Below are 24,463 nucleotides of genomic sequence, written 5' to 3' on the forward strand. Positions count from 1 at the left end.
TGAACACAGAGCTGTTGTCTCCACGACCGTATTTAATGGCTTATTCTATTCACGACGTGCCCGGTTTCCCAAAATGTTACACTCTCTGTCTCTCTCCAAATACATAACACATTCTGCGGGATACAGAAAGCTGATACCCAGGACTCTTCCTTTAAAAGGCGGTGCCGCCATGCTCTCGTTTTTGGGTTTTTTCCCCTCCCCTGCAGGAAGTGAAGACACTTGGATGGATAGAGGAATCTGGGATATTCTGTCGACGTGTATAGTTGCACTTCTGACTGTTCTTCCATCTACAATGAAAGTTAGAATTACCGTACTTGTCTTCCTATGTCTTATTTTCATACTTTTACTTGGGAGGTCCGAGTGCTTCAAGAAGAGAGGGCCAATGGTGACAGCAAAGGTCAGTGCATAACGGGTGTTAGGTTTCTAACTCCTCAACATTCCTTAATTTTATAGTCGGTGTGGCTCCCAGTCTCTCAAACATGTACTGGTGATTACTGCCGCTGACTTGTACGTCTCACTAATTCAGCTTGGTCCCCCCCCAGTCTGTGCACTTGTCTTATTAGCTTTTGCCAGCTTTGAGGTTTACTTTGGAGTAGTGGGATTTTTCAGAACACATTACCCATATTTTGTAACTCCCCCACCCCATCGTTGAAATAAGTCGCGAAGTATGGGAAGAATTCTATTAGGCTTAATAATTGTTGTGTTGCAGATTTTTACTGTACTCACTTTTTGATAATCCTTTCCTAAAGTCTAGAGCTTATTAAAAAGGAGATAGAATTAACAAAATTAAGTCTTGGGAAAGGAGAAAGCAACTTCCTTCTGCAGGCAGTGGCACGTACATATTTGTGCGGTTTATTGCCTGCCTAAGGAACACTGTCCCTGCCCACCTGAACTACTACCTGTTACATATTCTCCATTTCTGCAGGTCAGCCCTCGTATAGGAAACTGCGTCCTGCAGAGAATATGAAAAATGGTAACTGACTTGGAAATTCTGGAAGGAGGAAAACAGTTTTAAGATTTTTCTCTAAATACTTTTAAAAGTGTGATTGGTGAGTCTGAGTATGTCTCCCCATTGAAATTGCAAGTCCTGGCATAACTATAGTGTAAATATAAAAGAATGATAGGAAATCTGCAAACTTGCTCCAATGCTATTAAAGTGTTTTTGCAGGGGGGACTCACCCCCTGCACATCTCTCCTTCCATGTAATATATATTCCATAGTAACATCAAGATGGCAACTGCTCCAAGGTGCAGTAGCTGCAGACTTTACATGTTTCCTTACAGTTCCAAAGATCACAACTAAAGTCTTCAGAATTTCAATAGTAACCCTCAAGCATATCCTGTTTTCCACAAAGGCTTTTTCTCTAGGTGCTCTGATTTCCTGCCACATGTCAATGATGTGCTGTACCTGAAATGAAGAATCTTAAGTTGCTCATACATGTGTGTGTCCTGTGATGGGCCCCGTCCTGAATTAGTTTCTTTGCCTTGTGCTCGTTTTAATATTATGATAGGCTGTGGCTCCCCTGTAAACCTGAAGTGGCTTTAAGAAGGTGATCAAAGGATAAATGAACTTAAGTTCTTTATACAGACAGAGATTGTGGAGTTTGTAGAGTAGTAAAAAAGACTAGTTTTCATAAAGAAATGTTCTGTTTTGGGCATCTAAAAGGAGGCTCATGGCTCATGCTATCATTATAGGTTCATAGGTAGGTACTAGGCTATCTGCCCGAAGGCATTTATAAGCCTAGCTGGAATGTGTTGGCTTTCGCCACCCCCTTAGATTAGTTCCCTGTGCCTCTGTCCAGCAGAGCCATTGAAGTGATCCCTGGGGTAAACTTGCTGTTTCCCGTCCACTCGTCACGGTTTCTCTTGAAGAGGGTTAGCAAAGAGCTCTGCCTAATGTAGATTGGAATCTTGTTCCAGAGCATGGGAAGTCTCTGGGACAGGAATCTATCCCTCCAGCACGTCCAATTTATTGTTGTGGTGAGGTTTAGATCCCTGGAGCGTGTGGCTCGAGGGTATATGGTTTTCTTTAGGTGGAGCATGTCCATCAATTCTGGGTTGGACATGGCCTTGTATGTCAGGCAGAGATCACCTCTGAGTAGGCGGTATGCAACCGAGTACAGCTGGAGTTTCTTCAATCGAGCTGCATAGGGCATCTGCTTGAGGCCAGTGATGATCTTGATGAGGAACTTCTGTGGTCTTTCCAGTTGTTGCAGGTGTCTTTTAAGGTACATCCCAAATGGGGCATTGTACTCTATGATGGGTCTGATGAGTGATGCGTAGAGGGGTCCAATGACCTCTTTCGATCTGGATGCAAACCCTTTTGTGATTAGGTGGGCCACATAGAAGGATTTTCTAACCACTTTGGCAATGTGATTATCAAAGGAGAGGTTACTATCTACTTGGGTCCCCAGATCCCTTATTATGTCTTCCGTATTTAGGGGGCTACCACCTATGTGGTAGTTTGTGGGTACTTTTGTTTTTTTCCAAAGGGGATGACTATGCACTTTTGGCATTTAGCTTGAGGCCATGGTTTTGACACCAGGTATCTGTCTCAGTGAGACCCTTTTGGAGGATGTCTGTGTCAGCCGGAGAGTCAATTATAGCCCCTAGTTTGCAGTCGTCTGCGAACTTGGTCAGCCATAGTCCTCCTGTGCTTGCCTGTACCTCTGAGAAGTATATGCCGAACAGGAGGGGTCCTAGGACTGAGCCCTGGGGAATGCCCCTTGTAACCGGTTTAGAGTCAGACCTAGCTCCTGCAACTCTTACCATGTGGGTTCTGTCCATGAGCCAGTTGGCAACTCATCTCGTGACGTAGGAATTTATGTTCTGGCTGGTGAGCTTGTCTATAATACCTGAGTGGGGAATGGTGTTGAAGGCCTTTGCGAGGTCTAGGTAGGCTGTGTGGACCACCTTTCCCTCATCTATAGCCTTGGTAACTGTCTCAAAGAAGTCCACCAGGTTTAGGAGGCATGATCTGCCCTTAACGAAGCCAAACTGGGTAAGGTCCAGTGTTTGGAGGTTTCCAGTGTCTCTGTTAATGAGATCCATGATGATGCGCTCCATAGCTTTGCAGACCAAGCTAGTCAGGCTTATAGGGCGATAGTTCCCGGGGTCTGTTGTGGCTCCACCTTTGTGGAGCCGAATAACCGTTGCTGTGCGCCACTCTGTGGGCACGTAGCCTGTGGAGAGGCTGAGTTTAAACAGTGTGTTTAGGTGAGGGGTTAGTTCATCTTTGAGCTCATGTAGGACGCAGCCTGGGACACCGTTCAGTCCCATTGATGCTGTGTTTTTGGCTTTGGAGAGGGCTGTTTTTACCCGAGTGTCTGTGATTTCAGGGGGCACTACATTCTTTTGGTATAGTTATGGGCCCTTTTGCGGGTGAGAGGGGGTGAAGTTTGTACTGAACCTGTCTGCCAGGATGTTGGCTATATCGGTTGGTTCAGTGTATTTTGTGCCATTTTGCACCAACTCCGAACAGATCTGAGAATTGTCACTTAAATTCTTGACATAGCTAAAGAATGCCTTGTGGTTATCTTTGGAGTCCATGGCAATTTTTCTTTTGAAGCTAGCCTTGGATGATTTTATGAGAGAACATAGTTTCTTGCTGATACTGATCAGGGATGTCTTCCCTTCTTGGGATTTTTACTCTTTTCTGTACTAGTTTCCTCCTCCTATTGTATAGTTTGTTTATGGCAGGGGTCCACCAGACTGGTTTCCTTTTCTTGGAGGAGTGAGTCTTGATTTTGTTTGGGATAGCATGATCCATGCATGCTTGTAGGTGCCTGTAGAGAGCATTAGTAAAGGATTTTGCAGCTTGGACAGCGTTATCCTTTAGCATGGGGGCTTTGAAACTTCCCACCATGGTCTTAAGTAACGTGAAGTTTGCTTTTGAAAAGTTTTTCATGGTGGTTTCTTTGACCGGGGGTGGTGGTGGAATGTGGATATCGAGAGTGATTAGTTTAGTTTATGGTCAGATCTAACCAGCGAGGGGTTGACCTCCGGTGTGGAACACCGGTCGCCCATGTTGGTGATGACCAGGTCCAATATGTTGTCACCTTTGGTGGGGGTGTTGACCAGTTGATCCAGGGCATCTGAGTTTATAAATTCTAGGAAATGTTGGGCAAGGAAGTTCGTACTTGAGTAGTTCTCCCAGTTAATGTTTGGATAATTGAAATCACCCAATATCAGGGTGTTTGGTAAGACCTTTATGTTTCCAGGAATGCAGAGTGGGGGTCCTGGGACATGGTGGGTGATCTGTAGCAAGCTATAATTTGAATAGCAGTTTTGCCCATTGTTAGTTGCACGTGGATGATCTCTGAGCATCATGCTGTGCAACTGACCTGGAGTTGTGGGTATCCTTGATGAATATGGGTACCCCCCCCTTTTGTATTTCGGTCCGGGTTTTGTGGTCGAAATGTATGGTATGAGTTGTAGCCTGGTAGTGCTGGGGTGCTCTCTGGAGCCTTAAACCAGGTTTCCGTTACTGCACATATATTGATTTTCTCCATACTGAGGAGTGCTTTGAGTGCATGCATTTTGAGGTTTAGACTTCTGGCATTGAGCAGCATTACCCTCAGTTTTTTGTTACTTGTGCTATTTACGGTGGTGGGTTTGTCTTTTGAGCCTTGCCTAAAAAAGGCACTATGGGGTGTCAAGAGCCTTGGCCAGTATTCAAAAGCCTAAGGGTGACAGGTGCAAGCCGTCTCTAGCAAAGCAGCATGGCTTGTCATCTCAGGCTGACAGACACTGGATCCCCTTTGAATGACACCAGAAGCTTAGCCAATTGTTGAAATTGATAATTTTTTTCTCTATATCATGGTATCATTCTTGGTGAGGGCAGGATGCTACAGGGTCATACCGGCCTGGGCTACGTGATCAGAGAGCTCCTCCATGTCTCTTTTCATGTAGTCCAGGGAGGTACAGCTCAGATCATTCGCACCAACATGGACAATGACAGAGTCATATTTGTACTTGTTCTGGAGTGACCTGAGTGCTTGTGTTATGTGGCGGATCCTGGCACCCGATGGGGAACTAACAGTAACCTTCTCCTTGTTCAGCCTAGTGAGTAGGATATCAGTGTGCCTGACTATAGAGTCACCTATTACTAGTGTGTTGGGTATGTTATTTTGCCTTAAGGGCTGTGGTTGTGTGGCACACTGGTTTTGTGAAGTATGCGTTTCATGGTTTGTGCTGGGGGTTGGAGGTTGCTTGGATGTCTGCTTTGGAGGTCTCTGTTGCTTTTGCAGATTTTTATTTAGAGCCTCCGAGTATGCTTTTGTGTATTTGTGTGTTTTTTGCCAATGCTGGTTTCATAGGTCTATGTGAGACTGATGGTGTGATGCAAGTAATTCCCTTCTCCTCTTGACTGCCTAGTCCAGTCTTGGGTTGTGAGAGCATAGCCTCCAGTTTGGCTGTATAATTGCATCTCTCGCCTGTATTAGTGTTTGGTGGAAGGAGGAGAGGGTTGTCTGTGTACATGAGGCAATTATAACATTGCCTTAAAATGCCCAGATTCACCAGTTGGACTGGAGAGTACACCTGAAACTGCCCTTTGGACATGCCTGGATAGGTACAGTGAACTGTTTTACTGATTGGCTGGTAAGGTCGAATAGAGAGCCTTGTCCTTCTCTACAGTATAGGGGGGTCTAGAGCTAAGGTTTTATTAGTGCTTGTTATGAGTTTTGGGCAAGTGCCGGGATGAGAAGTGAATGATTTGAGTGCTTAAGTTGAAAGTTTGTCTAGTTCCAAGGGAAAAATTGAAGAGTAGACTTTGTGGAGCCGGGAATAGTTATATCCTAGCTAACCGACCCTGCCCGGTGTGCAAAACCACGCAAATGCGGGTTTTATAGCAGAGAAATGAAAGAGAGAGAAATTAGCCCAAAATGGCCAATAAACTACTAATTTCTGGGCTGAAACCACTCCTCCAGGGACAGATAAGCTGCTCAAAGCTCCCTCTCTCACAGTGAACAGAGAAACTTCCTTCTATCCACGTAAGGTATGGGGAAACACAGAAACTTGTAACACAGCCCTGAATTCAGCACTAACCTGAAAACTGGACTAAACTAGCTTAGAAAGGTGGGAAAACAAGTACATGCTAGAATGGTAAATATTCCCTTTATTTGTTGTCTTCTTATAAGGTAAAACAGAAAAACTGGTACTCTGAAGGGTGCAAGCAGGGTTCCTGAAAATGTATTGCAGCCTTAGATGTGCTGCCAACACCCTCACATATATCTGTGCAAAGTGAGATGGACCAAATTCAATGAGCTGTATACAGCAGTTTTGTGCTTGTACCCCCCCCCCCCACACAACATACATGCTATGTTTTCTTTTGTAAGTCTTGTATAGAAGATTATGATAGAGCCTCAAGAAACCCACTTTACATGAGTTCAAGAACTTAACTTTCAAAATGAAGCTTGAGAGGTGAATTTCATGAAATCCATTCCAAGATCACATAGCAAACTGGTGTTCTAATTGAAAATCTAGTCAAATGTTTTATGGTCTGGAGTGTTTCCTACAAACTCATTTGTGTTTCCTATAAGTAATAGCCATACATAAGCATTTCTTATTTTTAACTGTTTATTGTGCTTGTAGTTGCAAGACACAGAAAGTGTTTACTTGATTCCAGTTGAATCTGCTTCTCGCTTGTGGTTTGTATAAGCAGTATCTTAAAGACTACCTCTTTAATGTTGTATTTTGTTTTGTAGATGCAGGTTATCTGAGATTGAAAGCATTCAAACACTAAACTAATTTTTGTCTCCTTAAAGTTTCTTTCAATGGTGCAGTGCTTTCTCTCTTGGCCCTTTGTTGTTGCTTGCCAGGAACACTCCATATCCTGTGCCAGTCACAGAGGCATGAAGCCCTTATTATGAACCAGACAACTTGGGGTCATTTAGCATCGCAGGCAACTGTTGAAGCTGGTACTGGAGAAAAAGGAGTAAAGAGCCTCCACCTGCTTGTCTTTTTCTGTGGAAGGAAGAATAGGGTGATGTTCTATTGGGTGATGATTCGTTTTCCAGTAACTGGCAGGTCTGAAGCTTGGAAAGAGTTGCTGACCTGGCTGTCTGGGCAGCCAAGGGAAGTAAAGGCATTGCCAGCCTGGGACCTGGGGAGGAGACACTCCTGTGACTGCACCTCATGGTTCATCCAGCATACATATTACACTCATTTTTATAGCAGAATAAGAGTGCTCAATGCCGTACAGTAGAATTGTTAAGTTATTAAATATGTAGAATTGTTAAGCTATTAAATATATGTTACTGTGGACACAGTTATCATTAATGACCCACTTGTATCTTTTTAATCATACTCTTCTGTTGGAATCCAAGAGCCTTTCTTTACTTCTGCTGGTCACAATGGCGCTATGTTAAAAGTAATTTATATACTATGGCTTATGCAGTATATACTTGGTTACACTCATGTGTTCCTACATACTAAAGATGGACAGAAATTAAAAGGTCCCAGTGCAAAGATAAGTGTCATCTTGAATCAATGTTCCTTAAGTATACACGTATAGCGGCTCATTGACTAAGATTTCCACTTCAGTGATGAAGGCTCTGAGATTTATTCCTGACTTCTGGTTTCTGTTGGAGTGATTTTCACTTTCTCCCTGTGAGTTCTTGAATTTTCTCTTGGTAGAGTGATTTTTTCCCACTACTCTAAAACATGCTGGTTGAATTAGATACTGCAGTATCTAAACATAGACATTTACCTTTGCAGGTTGTGAATGAATACATCTCTATAGTAGATAGTGGACATAACCAGTTAACTCATTTTTGTCTTCAATTTGGACAGTTAACTCATTTTTGTCTTCAGTTTGGACAGTAAATGGAGAAAAGTTCTTCCAGGAGTGAACAAGCCTTATTATCTATTTTGTTTGGCCTTGCAATGTATCTGTGGGGTTTGGTGTTCCCCAATATTTCTCAGCCTGTCCGCTGTTGTTACTTATGTAGTATGGGCCTTGACTTTTTCCACAGACATTGCAAACATTCTGTTGCATTACAATAACTGTAGGTTGCTGAATACCAAAGCTTATCCTGCTGTCCTGTGCCAACTTCTCTGTAAGAGCTACAGAGCAATGTATTGGTAACTGATTTTTTTAAATAGGTTCTTCGGTCATTCTAGCATGCTTGATTAGCCCTGACAATCACCCGGGTGATCTGGGTTTAATTAGCATGTATGCATCGATTGCTTTTGAGACCTTAACAATGAAGTAGAAATGGTTGTTATTCCATTGGTTGTTGTTCGTTACTTATCTCATTTTTTCCAGAGGTGATGTTTGCTTTTGCACCTGATGACCATTGAGCCTCCCCCAAACTGGATAAATTCCACTCATTTCCTTACCCTGGAATTTCACCCTGTATCATAACAGTTATCTGGAAGGGGTAATCATATGTGCAGCCATAAAGATGCTTAGGTGACCTCTGTTATGTCTGTGCTGAGAGGACATATGTTACAGTCTATGAATGTTTTGTGTCACTGTTGATGTTCTCAGTGCCTTCTCTACTTGGGTGCATGTTGCATATCCACTATGAAGACTACCACTTATTGATGGCATAGTGAGTCTAATGACCACCACAGGCCACATGTTAGCATCCCTGCTTCCTTTCTAGGATGAACCAGATGGGTAGCTAATTGGTTCTCTGATAGACGCCACAACAAAAAAATTGCACCTCCTCTATGAATATAACAAACAGAATGACTCACTGATAGAACCCACTCAGTCAAAATAGAGGAAGCCACCTCTAGTAGTATATCCGTAATAAGCAACATACCCCAAGGATTGGTCTTGGGGCCTCTACTGTTTGCGATATACTTTTCTGAGATGCATGCCAAAACCAGTGGTCTGTGGCTGACCAAGTTTGCAGATGACTGCAAGCTGAGCACTTTCATAAATTCCCCTAGTGATATGAATATCCTCCAATTGGGCCTTAACCAAACTAATGACGAAGCATGGCCTCAAACTGAATGCCAAGAAATACATCATTATCCCCTTTGGTGTAAATGGTGTCCCCGCTAATTATCACATTAATAACAACATACTAAGCACACAATCAGTTGTGAGGGACTTGGGCACCCAGGTTGATAGCAACCTGACTTTTGACCACCATGTTGCCTCCGTTGTACAGAAGGCTTTCTACATGGCTCACCTCATAAGTAATGGTATTTCATCCAGGAACAAGGAGGTCATAACATCCCTGTATTCCTCCCTTATCATACCCATTATCAAGTGCAGTGCCCCTTTGGCATGTACCTTGCCAAGCACATGCAGCAGTTGAAGAGACTACAGAGGTTCCTGACTAGGAAAATCCAGGGTTATAAACCCCTATCCTATACAGATAAGCTAAAAGCTCTGTCCCTGTAATCTGTCTCATACAGACTGCTCAGAGGTGACCTGTGTCTGGCATACAAGGCCGTTTCAGACTCTGCCACGATGGAGTTCCTGCATATCCATAAGTCAAATTTCACTCATGCAACCCACACGCAGGGTCTTAACCTGGTCTGTGACATTAATAGAAATTTTTAGCGGGATAGATTTCTGTCCCAATGACTCCCCCATCTGTAGAATAGACTTTCTCTCCATGTCAAGCAGAATTCCTCACCAACCCTCTTTAAGAGGATCCTGGACGACTGGATGGGAAACAGAAAATATACTCCTGGGATCCCACCTGTATCCCTGCTGAACAGGGAAAACATGTGCTGACTTTGTGGGAACTTGAGCGAAATTCTTGTCTAGGCTTGTAAGGGCCTTCGAGCTAATAGCCAAGTATCGTCCCATGAACCTGTGGATGTTGTACATCCCTGGCTCTACCCTCCTCCAGAATGGGCATGCTGATATTACCCTAACGCTCCCTTCAAGTGGCAGAGTTGCTAACTGAACTCTGGTCACCTGGGTCATAGTCAGGGCTTTATACCTTTGTGTCACCAGCTCAAGTTACATACCTATCCCATTTCTATCTTATTTTTTTTATTTCCAATAGTAGCTTTCCCATTGCAGTTTTAGTGCACTTCCTTACTAACTTCAGGCAGAAAGTTTAAATAGAACCACATAAGAGGTCACCTCTGCGAAGTCTATACAACAGAGCATCATGATAGTAGTTGCAGTCTTTTGGCATGCTTCATGTTTTCAGAATCTTTATACTTTTCAGTTGTCCTAAGTAGCCAGTGGAGGTTTCAGAGTGCAGCATTATGTTCAGTGATGGAGCAAGTTGATGGTGTATAGGGGAGCAACACATTCCCTACAGTCGATAGACATCTGTTAGTACCATGCAGGCTACTGAGGATTTTTTTTATGCTTTTCTGTAATGTGACCCAGTCCAATCAGAGTCTTGGAGAGAAGTGCTCCACAAAAATAATATGCAGATGTTTAGGAATAAAAAAATCTATCAAGATGTGAGTAAGATTATTAATAATAATTTTGAAAAAAATAATTGAAGTTCTACTTCTTATTAAAAAATGGAATGAATGTTTTTTTTCTTTCTTTTGAGGATAGGTATTACTTATTACAATGATTATATTATCCAAAATTTTATATATGTGCGTGTTTATATATGTGTGTGTGCATGCATGTAATATATTATTGCATTCAATAACTTTAGTACCTGAACAGTTAGGAAATATGTATTTAAAACTCCATTAATATCAAAACAGAAATTTTTGTACTTTCCCATCGCACATATTTCTAGATTTAATGAAACTCAGAGCAATGTTAACATGAATTTACTAAAAATGAATGGATTATTATTGTGCTCTGATTGCTTTGAAAAAAGGAGAATGTCACAAGAATATTTAATGAAGGAATACAAGTTGGATGAATCTGCTAACCAGTTAATGTTATCCATCAGTAAGAAATTAATTTGTAGAAAATGAGTGAAGAGGAACAGAAAACCATTCTCCCATTATATGAATACATGAATGATATCCTCAAAGGTAGACTGAGCTACAGAGGAAGCTTCTCCAAGTTATATAGGTTAATGAAAAACAATTTTGATGAAGATTCTAGAACTTTTTAGCTTGTAATGCATTGAGTGACTCAGTAGATGGTAAGAATAAACATTTATTTCTTAAATCAGTTAGTCAAACTTCAAGTTTATACTGGAAAGTTATGTGGACATCTTTATATAGAATGTTTGTTACTCCCTATAGAATCTCCAAGTTTAGTAAAATAACTTCTTCACTTTGTTGGAGATGTAGAAAGATGTAAAAGCTGATTGGACACATGTTTATGTAGTGTGAAAAATTAAATGAATATTGGGAAGAGTGAAATATGTTTTATAAGGGGTTATGGTGTGATAATTGTTAGATCAGTAATAGTGTTCCACTTCCTGTATCTTTAAAACCCAAACAACAAAAATGTTTTGGGCTCTCTTGGCAATTGCTAGAAAAGTTATTACAAAATTACAAAAAACTGGAAATCAAACTCCATTCCTCTGTTTAAAGAATTTTTAAATTTAACAGCAATATTATATTTATTTATTTTTATATTTGTTGACTGGGTTTGTCCGACTGGGCTACAATTGCCCGTTTTCAGCGGAGGATCGAGGAGAAAAGCTCCAACAAAAAATATTTTGCATATTGAATGCATATAGAATACATTCATCAGTACCACACATTAGTGCATTACAGTGTCATACATTACACTGTGGCAAGTGAAATACATATAGAAATGCATTCATCCGAGGGATACATTCATAATTATGTATTATATACATAGTGCAGTAGTTACATAGCTGAAATATTTTACTAGTTATGTTTGTACAGTGATGGTAGCAAGAGGCGATGATAAAGTAGTAAGTTTGTTTATTGAAGGGAAGTAGATGGTTATAGGGGAGCGTTTACGGGTGATAATTACATTGGCAGGTCCATTTTTCATGAAGGTATTTTTTTGTAGCTGTTTTGAATTGATTGGGATGTTCAACGGATCTTGTATCTAGTGGTAGGCTATTCCAGGCCTTTCAAGGGTTAAAGCCATAGATTAGGTGACCCATTTTGGTCCTTGGTTTGTAGATTTTTAGTAGGCCTTGTTCAGAACTGCGGAGTAATGTAGTGGGTAGGTAATGAAAGCTTAGAGATGAGAAAGTTGGACAGAAATAGGGTTTGCAGAGAATGGAGTGAATAATCTGAAACTGATTATACTGCAGCTAACACTGGGTAAGACAGCGATTCAGGTCGTAGCCTGCTATAGGACCCCAGCCATGTCCCAAGATTCACACTCCATATTCCTAAACACCCTGGAGAATATTAGGGTCCAACCTAACACTCTCATACTGGGCGACTTCAACTACCCCTCCATTAACTGGGAAAACTACTCATGTACCAATACACTTGCCCAACGTTTCTGGAATTCATTAATTCCAATGCCCTGGACCAACTCGTTCTTATCCCCACTAGAGGTAGCAACATCCTTGACCTGGTCATTACTAACATGGACGACAATTGCTCCACACCAATAGTCAACTCCTCCCTGGTTAGATCCGATCACAAGCTAATCACCGACATCCCTCCCACCCCCCAACAAAGGTAGCTACCATGAAAAACTTCTCCAAAGCTAACTGTGGGCTCCTAAAAAGACAGGTGGCTAACTTCACGGCACCCATGCAAATGGAGAATAGTTGTATGATTTCCATATCATACACCAATACACGTGCACAAATGCATGGATCTCGCCATACCCAATAGAACTAAGACAATCTCCTCAAAAAAAGGAAGCCAATCTGGTGGTCCCCTGCCATAAACAAACTCTACAACAGAAGGAGGAAACTAATGTGGAATAAGGTGAAGTTCCAAGACTGGAAAGACTCCCTTATCAGTCTCAGCAAAAGGTTGAGATCCCTCATCAAATCCTCTAAAGCTAGCTATGAAAACAGAATTGCAGCAGATAGTAAAGACAACCACAAGGCCTTCTATAGTTATGTAAAGAATCTCCATGGCAATACCCAGATTTGCTCTGAGCTACCGCACAATGGTATCTCCTATACCGAGCCAACAGATACTGCAAATATACTGGCGAACAGATTCAGTGCTAACTTTACCCCAAGGACCAATCACAATACCAGTAGATTGCCAGGCACCCAGTATTACTGCTGCACAGGTTAAAACAGCACTGTCCAAGGCCAAGAATACAGCTTCTATGGGACCTGACAGTATCCCTGGCTGTGTTCTACATGAACTACATAGTGAACTGGCACCTCACCTGTGTGCTCTGTTCAGTCACAGCCTCACCTCAGGCTTTGTCCCCACTGAATGTTGCACTGCTACAGTCATCCCTCTCCACAAAGGAGGAGCAACTACAGACCCTGGGAACTATTGCCCTATTAGCTTGACTAGTCTGATATGTAAAGCTATGGAACGCATCATCATGGACCTAATAAACAAGGATATAGGGAATCTCCAAACTCTGGATCCTACACAGTTTGGTTTTGTGAAGGGTAGATCATGCCTGCTCTACTTGGTTGACTTCTTTGAGTCAGTCACCAGAGCTGTGGATGAAGACAAGGGGGTTCATACAGCCTAGCTTGATCTGGCCAAGGCCTTTGATACCATTTCCCACTCAGGAATCATAGAAAAACTCACTAAGCTAGGCATCATCAACCCCTATATCACTAGGTGGGTTGCAAACTGGCTCACAGAACCCACAATGTAAAAGTAGCTGACTTCAAGTCAAGCTGCCAACCAGTCACGAGTGGAGTCCCACAGGGTTCGGTCCTGGGTCCTCCCCTGTTTGGTATCTACTTCTCTGAAGTCCAGGCCAACACGAAGGGACTCTAGCTGACAACGTGTGCAGATGATTGCAAGTTGGGAGGTATTATTAACTCCCCAAGTGATGCTGACATCCTACAGAAAGGCCTCAATGAGACCGACTGGTGTCAGAACCATGGCCGTAAGCTCAATGCCAAAAAATGTGTCTTCATCCCCTTTGGGAAAACCTCGATTCCCTTGAATTACCACATTGATGGTAGTCCACTGAACACAGAAGGCATTATAAGAGATCGGGGAACACAGGTTGACAGCAACCTCTCTTTTGACCACCACGTTGCCACTGTGGTCAGAAAGTCCTTCTATGTGTCACATCTCATTACTAAGGGTTTTGCATCCAGGAAGAAAGAGGTCATTGTCTCCCTCTACTCTTCCCTCATTAGGCTAATCGTCGAGTACATTTGGCATGTACCCAACTAGACACCTGCAACAACTGGAGAGGCCGCAAAAGTATCTCACAAAGAAGATCCTAGGCCTTAAACACTTGTCCTATATGGACAGACACAAAAAACTATTCTCTGTCTCATATCATCTACTTAGAGGTGATCTCTGCTTAACTTACAAAGCCATGTCTGACCCAGCTCTGTTAGAAATGCTACATCTAAAGAAATCACAATCCTTCCACACCACATGCTCCAGAGACCGCAACCTCACTACCACAATCAACAGAACATGCTGGAGGGACGGGTTCATAACCCAGAGACTGCCCATGCTATGGAATAGCCTTCCCATACATGTCAAGCAGAGCACCTCACTGGCCCTCTTCAAGAGAAATCTTGATGAGTGGATTGGAAATAGAAAATTCACCCCAGGGATCACTCCAGTGGCTCTACTCGACAGAGGCACTAGGAACTAAGGTTGGGTGGCACAATGCCAGGGTAATCCTATGGGCTAGGCTTGTAAAGACTCCAGGGCCAAAGGCCTAGTACACACTTATGAACATATGAAGCAGGTTAGGTAATTCTAGCCAATTTAGTTTTTTTAGTGAGAGACAGTGATGGGACTTGTATGAATTTTGGGCAGCAAATCTGGCAATCCTGTTATAAGTTGTTTCTAACAGTGTTGAGGCTGGTGAGAATCTGGGCGCTATAGAGTAAAGTGGGTAAGAGATAGGCCTTTGAAAGGGTTCGTTTTGCTGTTTTGGTAAGATATTTTTTGTTTCTATAGAGGAGACCTAGCTTGATGTGTTTTTTGGATACAGTTATTGATGTGTAAATCAAAGGTTATTGACGTGTAAATCAAAGGTTAGTCTATCATCAATAGTAACACCTAAGAGTTTTGTACTGGTGTCCACCTGTATTTGAGTGTTATTTTGTGACAGTATGGAGAAGGAAGACTTTATGTGGTTAAGGTTTTTAGGGAGAAAGAGTAGTAATTTAGTTTCCTTTGGATTAAGGATAAGTTGATTTTTCAGATAGAGTTAAAAGAGGACTGTGTGTGTGATTTTAGTTGAGTTGCTGATTCGGCAGTGGTGATAAGTGTAGAATCATCTGCGTATTATATCAATGAGGATCCGGGACAGGAAGAGTAGAGAAGGTTGGTAAAGGTGTTAAAAAGAAGTGGCCCAAGGATGGAGCCTTTTGGAATGCCTGTTTTAACAGGAAGAAGAGGGGAGAAAGCTGAGAGCCATTTGACTAATTGAAGTCTATCAGAGAGATAGCTGTTAATCCAAGATATGGTGGATGGAGAGAAGTCTAAGTTTGCTAGTTTAAGGAGAAGGAGTTTGAGATACTGTATCAAAAGCTTTAAGAGGTCAATGAAGAGACAGGAAATATGTTTGTTACTGTCTCTAGCTAGTGATACAGAGTTTAGGAAAGACAGGAGAGCTGCAGTAGTGCTGTGAATATAAAACTGAAAAGTGATCAGAATAAGATCTATAAATCATACTAAGACTTTTAGTTGTTGGGGTAACCTTAGAATGTTTTTGTTGAAATACCAAGACTCTTAATGTGTTTAAAGATAAAGATTACCTTGATGATTTAGTGTATCTCTGTCAATGTATGTCAATATGTAATGCTGAATTTCTTCCTTTCTGAGTGTATATATTGTAAATATGTTAAATTAATAACAATTTTCTTATGAAAAAGTAATGTATGGTAATTGTAGATCAGTGTGTATATTGTACCTAGTCGGCCACTGTAGTCAGAGAGCACGTGCATACAACTTACTGAGCATGTGCGAGATCAGTGCCATTTTGTATAGTCATTCAGCGTGAGTGCAAGCCTGAATGGAGATGCACATGCAAGTGTGTTTGAAGTAATGAATCAGTCAGTAAACCTATGAAGTTTGAAGTATAAGTTTCAGTTACAGCTCCTGATGTGTTTATGTACAATAAATGACTTGAACAGATCTCATGCCTCAGTGTCTCATTTGAATACACGAGACATGCAACAGTAATAAAGTGAGGAAAAGCAATACATGAGCATAAAGAGTATTGGCAAAGGTAAGCGGTATGGGTAACACAACAGTAAGCTAGTGGGCAAATACAGCTGAATAAAATATCAAGAAAAGGAAAAACAACAGTAACTTGAACAAATGAGATGAGATGCATTATATGACACACACATGCAAATAAAGATAAAGCCACATCTGTATATAGTTGATAAAAATTGAAGGTAACCTAGAAAATATATAACTGTCAGTCAAAAAGAAGTACACTTGAAACATAGGGAAGTAATGATCTAGCATTCACACTGGCAGTTTTTGGTTATAAATTGAGTGTGGTGGATTAAAAGAAAATATTTTATTAAATGCTCTGTTCCAAGTAGTAATGAAATGCAACTTTGTGGTTCAGTTTTGTGCTGCTGCAGTGGGTTCTGCTGTGAAAAGTAATATTTTTTAGGGCTGATTTGAAGAAGTGTTTGTAAGATTTGCCTTATTTTGGTAATGAGCATATTCCAGAGTTTGTCTAAGCTGACAAGATACATTGCATTACCATACTTTTTTTTTGGGGGGGGATGGATATTGATGAGGTAGCTAAGAAGCTGCAAGATCTTTTAACAGTTTATGATGATTATTGTTGTTTGACAGGTTAGTAGCCTTTGGCTGAATATAAGAATTAATATGCCGGCTTAATCTACACTGAGGACAGATGTTGTTTGAATTGCAACCACTATAAATGCACAGGGAGCAACAGGAACACATTTCGCCATGATCTCCAGCTGTAAACCTAGCTGTTCTGTTCCACAGAAAATAGTATTCATAAAATGGAAGAGACTGGAGACTAGTTATTAGCCACTTCTAAAAACAGTCCAAAAATGGGGCTATTTGATTATTTTTAGCAGTGGTACTCCCAAAGATCCAGTCATCACATACTTGAATTGAAAAATAAAGAAGTTGCAGAGTTCCACGACAGATTTACCTTTTATTGTATAAAAAAGAGAAGTGAGCGCTTTCACGATCTACCCAGATCACTTCTTCAGACTGTATTACAATGTTGCACTATCTAACCAAACATTTTAAAGCTTTAATCATTAACACATTGCAATTAATTAGTATTGGTTATCTAATTAAAGGCATAGTAATAAATTATTTAAAAGATTTGTTCAGTGAAATTTAAAAACACAAAGCTTCTTGCCTTATTGACATTACATCACATTAACTTCTACCATATTTAAATCAAATATATATAGAAGACAGCACAAAATATATAAAACGTCTTCAGAATTAAACATAAAAATATTAACAAAGCATTTTCCATATATATATATATATATATATATATGTGTGTATGTGTGTGTTGTTTTGATATGATAGACCTCCTATCTACACTAAACCTTGACGATCTTAATAGACAGGGAAATGAAACGTGTATATAATACACACTTAAGATCAATAAAGATAAAGACCTGAAACAGAAGCAGCATACTGCGAGATAAAATATAGATTATGATTAAATAAAATCATGGAGAAGCATGAATAGCTATTTGGTGCTTCAGATGTCGTGCCCTTAGGAAGGGTTTGAGTTTTATTTCCCTGTCTACTAAGACGGTCAAGGTTTAGTATAGACAGGAGGTCTATCCTATCAAAACAACACACACACACACACACACACACACACACACACACACACACGTGTGTGTGTATATGTATGTATGTGTGTATGTATATATATATATATATATATATATATATATATATATATTTATAGGAAAATGCTTTGTTAATATTTTTGTTTAATTCTGGAGATGTTTTATATATTTTGTGCTGTCTTCTATATATATATATTTGATTTAAATATGGTAGAAGTTAATGCGATGCAATGTCAATGATAAGGCAAGAAGCTTTGTGTTTTTAAATTTCACTGAACAAATCTTTTAAATAATTTATTACTATACCTTTATTTAGATAACCAATACTAATTAATTGCAATGTGTTAATGATTAAAGCTTTAAAATGTTTGGTTAGATAGTGTGACATTGTAATACAGTCTGAAGAAGCGATCTGGGTAGATCGTGAAAGCGCTCCCTTCTCTTTTTTATACAATAAAAGGTAAATCTGTCGTGGAACTGTGCAACTTCTTTATTTTTCAATTTTAGTATTTTTGTGTCGTCGTCAGAGTGAACTCCGTGCTCAGTCCATTTTTTACGGTAGTGTGTTGTTGGGAGAGAGACTGAGACATGGCAGAAGGATATGATTCGGAATCCAACCGTCTACATGGCTATAATTCCAATATTTGTGTACAGAAAGAACGACTCAGTCGAATCTTAGTTATGGACAATAACCCTCTGGTGTCAAAACTGTGTTCTCAGAAGACTGCTCTGTGGATATTAATGAAGAAACAAGTATGGCTTTTTGAGACAAATACAGGAATATTGAAAACAAACTTTACAAGTTTAAAAGGCTGCAGTGGCAGCGATTGCATATGGAAGCATCATTGAGATATAAAATAATACGCAGAGGCTTAAGGGTACTAACCATACCTACATATGGTGATCAATTCCCTCAATTATTAAAAAAGTGGCAACAACTGAACCTGCAGCTCAGTTATGATTACATGCGTTTATGCATAGATTTTTTTCTCACCGCAAGAAAAAGAACTGGCAACTGAATTGAATGAGTTACAAGATGTATGCTACTTTTAGTATGGATGTAATAGCTGACAAAATGGATACTCTACATGAAAACATTCTGCAATACGAAAAAAGATTGCAGAATATTAAAATTAAAAAGTTGCAGCGTGATATGAATGATTTTCAAACAGGGGCGGTGTTTGCTTGGTTTAAACCATCCCACATGAACAGGAACCAGCAAATAAACCAATCAGAACAAGAAGATGAACTTATGTATCCACCAATTGAGAGAGAAGAGAGACATACAGGAAATGAATCACCTGAAAAAGAAATGTGTACACAAACCGCTAAGATAGAGCGGCAATCAAATAAAACATCGCCGGGGAATGATTCAGCACATAAAAATCCTAAGAGTACAGTTAACAATAACTCTAAGAAGGGCTTTTTACCTCATTTTTCAATGAGGGAGATAAATGGGACTACCATTGAGCCGTTTGTACTGAATACACACCTTCCAATAAAGAACAGATCAAGGAGCAGATGTCGGAAAGCTCCTACACGATACAACCAGACAACAGCAATGGGACAAACAGGAATGGACACCTGCAGCAAGAACCAAAGGGGCTGGTAGTGAACCTCTCTTCATTTGAATTAACAGGTGTGCATTTAGCAGTTTTAAATAGAGGTTTATCATTTATACCAGTGCAGAAAAATGAGATGGTTGAATTATTAAAAGAACTAAAACTGTTTGGTAGGACACTGACTCTCAAAACAATATTTAAAAATATAGATGATGTGCGCTTTGATTGCTATAAGAAACCTAGCAGTTTTATACCTAAATTACACCCCATGGTAGAGTCATTTATATCCGTTTGTGAAAAAGAGATCCGTTAAGTTTTTGAGCATGACAGACCACAATATTTTTATAATTTAAGTAAAGATGAAATGGCTGCATTAAATGAACTATCTAACTTGAAATCTGTTGTAATCAGACCAGCAGACAAAGGTGGTGGCATTATTGTCATGGATAAAGGCTTTTATATAGAGCAAATGATGAAATTACTTTCTGATGATGAAACATATGTACAGATTAGTAACACTATAAAAGAAGTGTTAGATAGGATTGAATTAAGTATTTCAGAATGGAGCATCCTGTTATTCCCATTATATATGGATTGCCAAAAATTCACAATGATTTAATGTGCCCCCCCTATGAGACCCATAGTCTCTAGTAAGGGTTGGGCCATAGAGCCATTGTCAATTTTCATAGAGAAGAACCTGCACCCTGTCTTAGATACATGCAATTCAGTTTTAAAAGATACTAAGACCTTTTTACAGAAATTGTATATACAAACAAAGGAATTACATCAAAATTTTCTGTTAGTTACACTTGATATCAAGTCCCCCTTCACAATTATTCCTAACCAATGGGGAATTGAAAAAAATTAGAGAACTACTTACAAGTAAGCAATCATTCCCCAATGACAAAGTTGGAATGATATGTGGATTATTAGAGATAGTTTTGGAGAATAATGTTTTTAACTTTGGTGATAATTACCATTTACAAAAGATAGGCATAGCTATGGGCACTGCTTGTGCCAATAGCTACACCAATCTAGCTTTGGTGCAATGGGAAAACACATGTCTATTACAGGGGCATGAGTACAGTAAATGTGTTATGGTACACACGGTTTGTGGACAACCTCTTTATTTTATGAGGGAAGTCAGAAATTGAATTGATTGACTTCATAAATTATTTGCATACAACAACTACTTTCTTGAAATTTACTTACAAATATTCCTATGATAAAATTGAGTTTCTGGATGTTATGGTCGAAAAATCTGAGTTAAGAGGTTTAAAAACCTAGTTTATATAGGAAACCGACAAGAAAAAATTGTCTACTGCATAAAGGCAGCATGCATCCCAGACATGTTAGTAGAAATGTCTTAAAAGGACAGATGATTAGGAATATGAGAATATATAACAGTGATAGTGAACTCATGCAGGCAACTGAAATACTGAAAGATGAGTTTATCAGCAGAGGTTATCTTAAATCAGAAATAGATGCATGTGTCAATGAAGCACTGGATGAAAGAGGAACGAAAGGTCGTCCTTATTTCTCAGAGAGACTAGAAAATCAAGAGATAAGGGATAGACATCAAAGTGATACAAGATTATGTTTCCCTATTACTTATACCAGCGATATAAATGTGTTTTGCGATGTTTTCAAAAAGAATTGGAACATCTTAACTGCATCCAAGGAACTAGAAACAGTGATAGACTCTGTACCACACTTTTCCTTCATTAATAAAAAGTCTTTAAAAAGGCAGTTATGTTATAAATCATACAATACTATACATGAAGTTACATCACAGAGGAAAGGTACCTACCCCTGTAGAAAATGCACAGCATGTAGATACATTTTTTTCCTTCACTACCTTTTTTCATCCAGTAAATAAATTTAAAATAGAAGCAAATTTATATGCAGATTGCAGAACTAATAACATAGTAAATTTTAGTTTTTGCCAAATATGCAAAGCATATTATACAGGTAAAACAAATAGGATGCTGAAAGAATGAATCTTAGAACATATGAGAGATATTGCAACAGGTAAAGAAACTAATGCTTTAGGTAAACCTATTCAAAAAGAAGGTAAGCATCATAATTTTAAATTCTTTGTGCTTGAGGTAGTAAAGGAAGGCTTAAGAGGAGGTGGTATAAAAAGTAAAACGGAAGAATCTGAACAAAAGTGGATAATAAAACTGAATGCTGATAAATACCCAGGGATAAACGATGCAGTATCACTCCCTTCCTAAGGGCACGACATCTGAAGCACTAAATAGTTATTCATGCTTCTCCATGATTTTATTTAATCATAATCCATATTTTATCTCGCAGTATGCTGCTTTTGTTTCAGGTCTTTATCTTTATTGATCTTAAGTGTGTATTATATACACGTTTTATTTCCCTGTCTATTAAGACGGTCAAGGTTTAGTGTAGATAGGAGGTCTATTATATCAAAACAACACACACACATATATTTATATATTTTTATAGGAAAATGCTTTAATATTTTTATGTTTAATTCTGGAGACATTTTATATATTTTGTGCTGTCTTCTATGTATATTTGATTTAAATATGGTAGAAGTTAATGCGATGCAATGTCAATGATAAGGCAAGAAGCTTTGTGTTTTTAAATTTCACTGAACAAATCTTTTAAATAATTTATTACTATGCCTTTAATTAGATAACCAATACTAATTAATTGCAATGTGTTAATGATTAAAGCTTTAAAAATGTTTGGTTAGATAGTGTGACATTGTAATTCAGTCTGAAGAAGCGATCTGGGTAGATCTTGAAAGTGCTCACTTCTCTTTTTTATACAATAAAAGGTAAATCTGTCGTGGAACTCTGCAACTTCTTTATTTTTCAATTTTAGTATTTTTGTGTCGTTGTCAGAGTGAACTCAGTGCTCAGTCCATTTTTTATGATCACATACTTGAAACCTGTCATTTTGCTACTGATGTAATACGTAAAGCCATTGGAAACATATTCATGAAAGTAAGTGTAATTAAAAAAAGTCTCCAATTCTGGATGAATATTCTTAGTTTAAAAATGCACTCCTCATAAACTCTCAATGCCTTCAGTGCATATGTACAGAAATGTGCTCAGTGCTCTGTGGACATGTCACCTGTGTTTTCTGGTGTGTGTGTGTGTGTAGAGATGTCCCTCAGTAACAAAACGAGGACCATTTTATGTGGGGTTGTTTTGTAAAAGTTAGAAATCTAAGACTCCAGTATATCATACTGGTAATTGCTGCCAGCATGTTGGTAAAGTTGAATTTAACCACTTGGATTAACCCTCATGGGTAAATTGTGCTGGTCATGGGTAAATCCTGCTTCAGTCACAATTTGGTAATGATTGTGCTGAGTAAAGCAGAAAAGAAAAAAAGGTATATGGTACCAGTAAACACTGTGGTCTTGGTAGATAGATATGTTGGCTCTGTAAATGACTACCAGACTTCTGATCTTCTGTAGGGACAATATTCTTTATCTGCAAGTTAACTTAAGAGGATTGGCTATGGCAAAGCAATGTAATTTAAAGGAACTAACCTCTCTATTGGGTCAATTTTATTTGGAGAGAATTGATAGGCTAATGGTGTAGGCCTTTATCTGGAGAGTGTTATGCTATAGTAGAAATCCAGGAGTTTGTTGTGTTTAGTACTCAGATGCAGGTTCATGTTATCCAACCAGTCATGTACAGATTAAAAGGAGGCCTTTAACTTTTTAGTTACCAGGGAGAATCATTTAGCTAATAAAATGTATGCTACTGAATTAGCTTGAAATTGCAACAGTGGGAGACTGATTAAAGAAGGTTGTAAACAGAAGAGGACCAAGAAGATCCTTGCTGAACTCCTGCAGAGAGTGATTTAAGGCTGGGAGTCAGCACTACCACATTTTGTAGACTGGTAGCTCTACTGCAGGAAACTTGTAAAGAGTTTTAAGTTCACTAAATAAGAGGCAATTATGTGTAAGGAGGACCTTTAGTAGTTTGATTATGACTGACGGTATCAGATACCTTGGTGAAATTAAAGAAAAGTTATTCAGCAACTATGCTGGGGTCTGAGAGTGTAAACAACACCAAGAAGGTAGTATCAGTGCCATGTTGTGGGCTGAATTCATACTATACATTGGAGGCAGGATTTCCGTTAAAGTGTTGTAATAACTGTGAAGGGATATCTTTTTCTAAACTCGTAGGTGAGAAAGGTCTGCAATGGGATATTAGTTGTTAAGTAATGTAAAGGTTCCACCTTTGTGCAGAGGTACAACTAAGGCTTGCTTCCATATCAAAGAACCACTGCTGAGTATAATAGTAGGGTACTTAATGATTCCAGCACTGGCTTGAGAAATGAAATCACAGCTTGTCAGTAGATACTGATCCTGCTTTCATGTGTCATAGAGTACAGGCGTTTTTATGCTGTGCACAGTGAGATGGCTTGAATCTAGAAGCAGGATATTCCTGATGACATGTACATTGATTGACATTAGGTTTGTAGCAAAATAATATTAAGTGAGTTATAAATTTTGCTGAAGTTTCATCATTGCGAAGATGAAGAAATTGAGTAGGAGTAGTTATTGCAAAGTCTGAGGACCTGGTTAATCAAATTCCAAAATTACCTGGAATTGTTTAGGTTTATCTTTTGTTTGCTGTTCCATATAGTACCTTCTTTCACTACAGAGTAGTAATTCTCTTATTTGGATACCTTGTTTCATGGTGTGCAATGACATTGGTTTGATGTTTTGACTAACGTACACTAGGTTTTAGACTATCTTTTGATGTCTGTGGAGATATCCAGGGACGACCATCTGGTAGAAGTGTTTTGCATAAAAATGTCTATGTTGAGAATTTTCGCAAATGCTTCTCAACGCACTTAACATCAAGTGCATGCGTATAATGCAATCCATTTGACATTACTGAGGAGGTCATTAGGATTAAAATTTCTCATATTCCTAAAGGAGTATCATATTTGTGCACCCTTTGCATTTTTCTGTGGCAGCAGATGTGGGCAGGTGGTCATGAGAAAATCACCAGTATTTCTGCAAAGATGATGTTAATGGGTTCTTTATGAGCTAGTCCAGAATCTTCTCTTGACCACTATTCTTGGCAGTCCTTGTGGTTGTGAAGATCAAGCG

At 39.3% G+C, this 24,463-nt stretch overlaps 1 protein-coding gene across 2 annotated transcripts in view; it reads left to right on the forward strand.

The window, feature by feature from the left end:
• The first annotated feature begins 203 nt into the window (after positions 1–203).
• Positions 204–24,463, forward strand: part of PPIC (peptidylprolyl isomerase C) — a 263,346-nt gene continuing 239,086 nt past the window's right edge. The window contains exon 1 of one of the 2 annotated variants that reach the window (XM_044060755.1): positions 204–397. In XM_044060755.1, coding sequence (XP_043916690.1) covers positions 224–397 — 174 coding nt within the window. In that variant the 5' untranslated portion in view covers positions 204–223. The remainder of the gene's footprint in view (positions 398–24,463) is intronic. The other variant, XM_044060754.1, reaches the window with a different exon arrangement.

The sequence above is a fragment of the Protopterus annectens genome, chromosome 2.part0 (assembly GCF_019279795.1).
Source record: "Protopterus annectens isolate FY-2018-M chromosome 2.part0, PAN1.0, whole genome shotgun sequence".
In the NCBI taxonomy this organism is placed as follows: Eukaryota; Metazoa; Chordata; order Ceratodontiformes; family Protopteridae; genus Protopterus; species Protopterus annectens.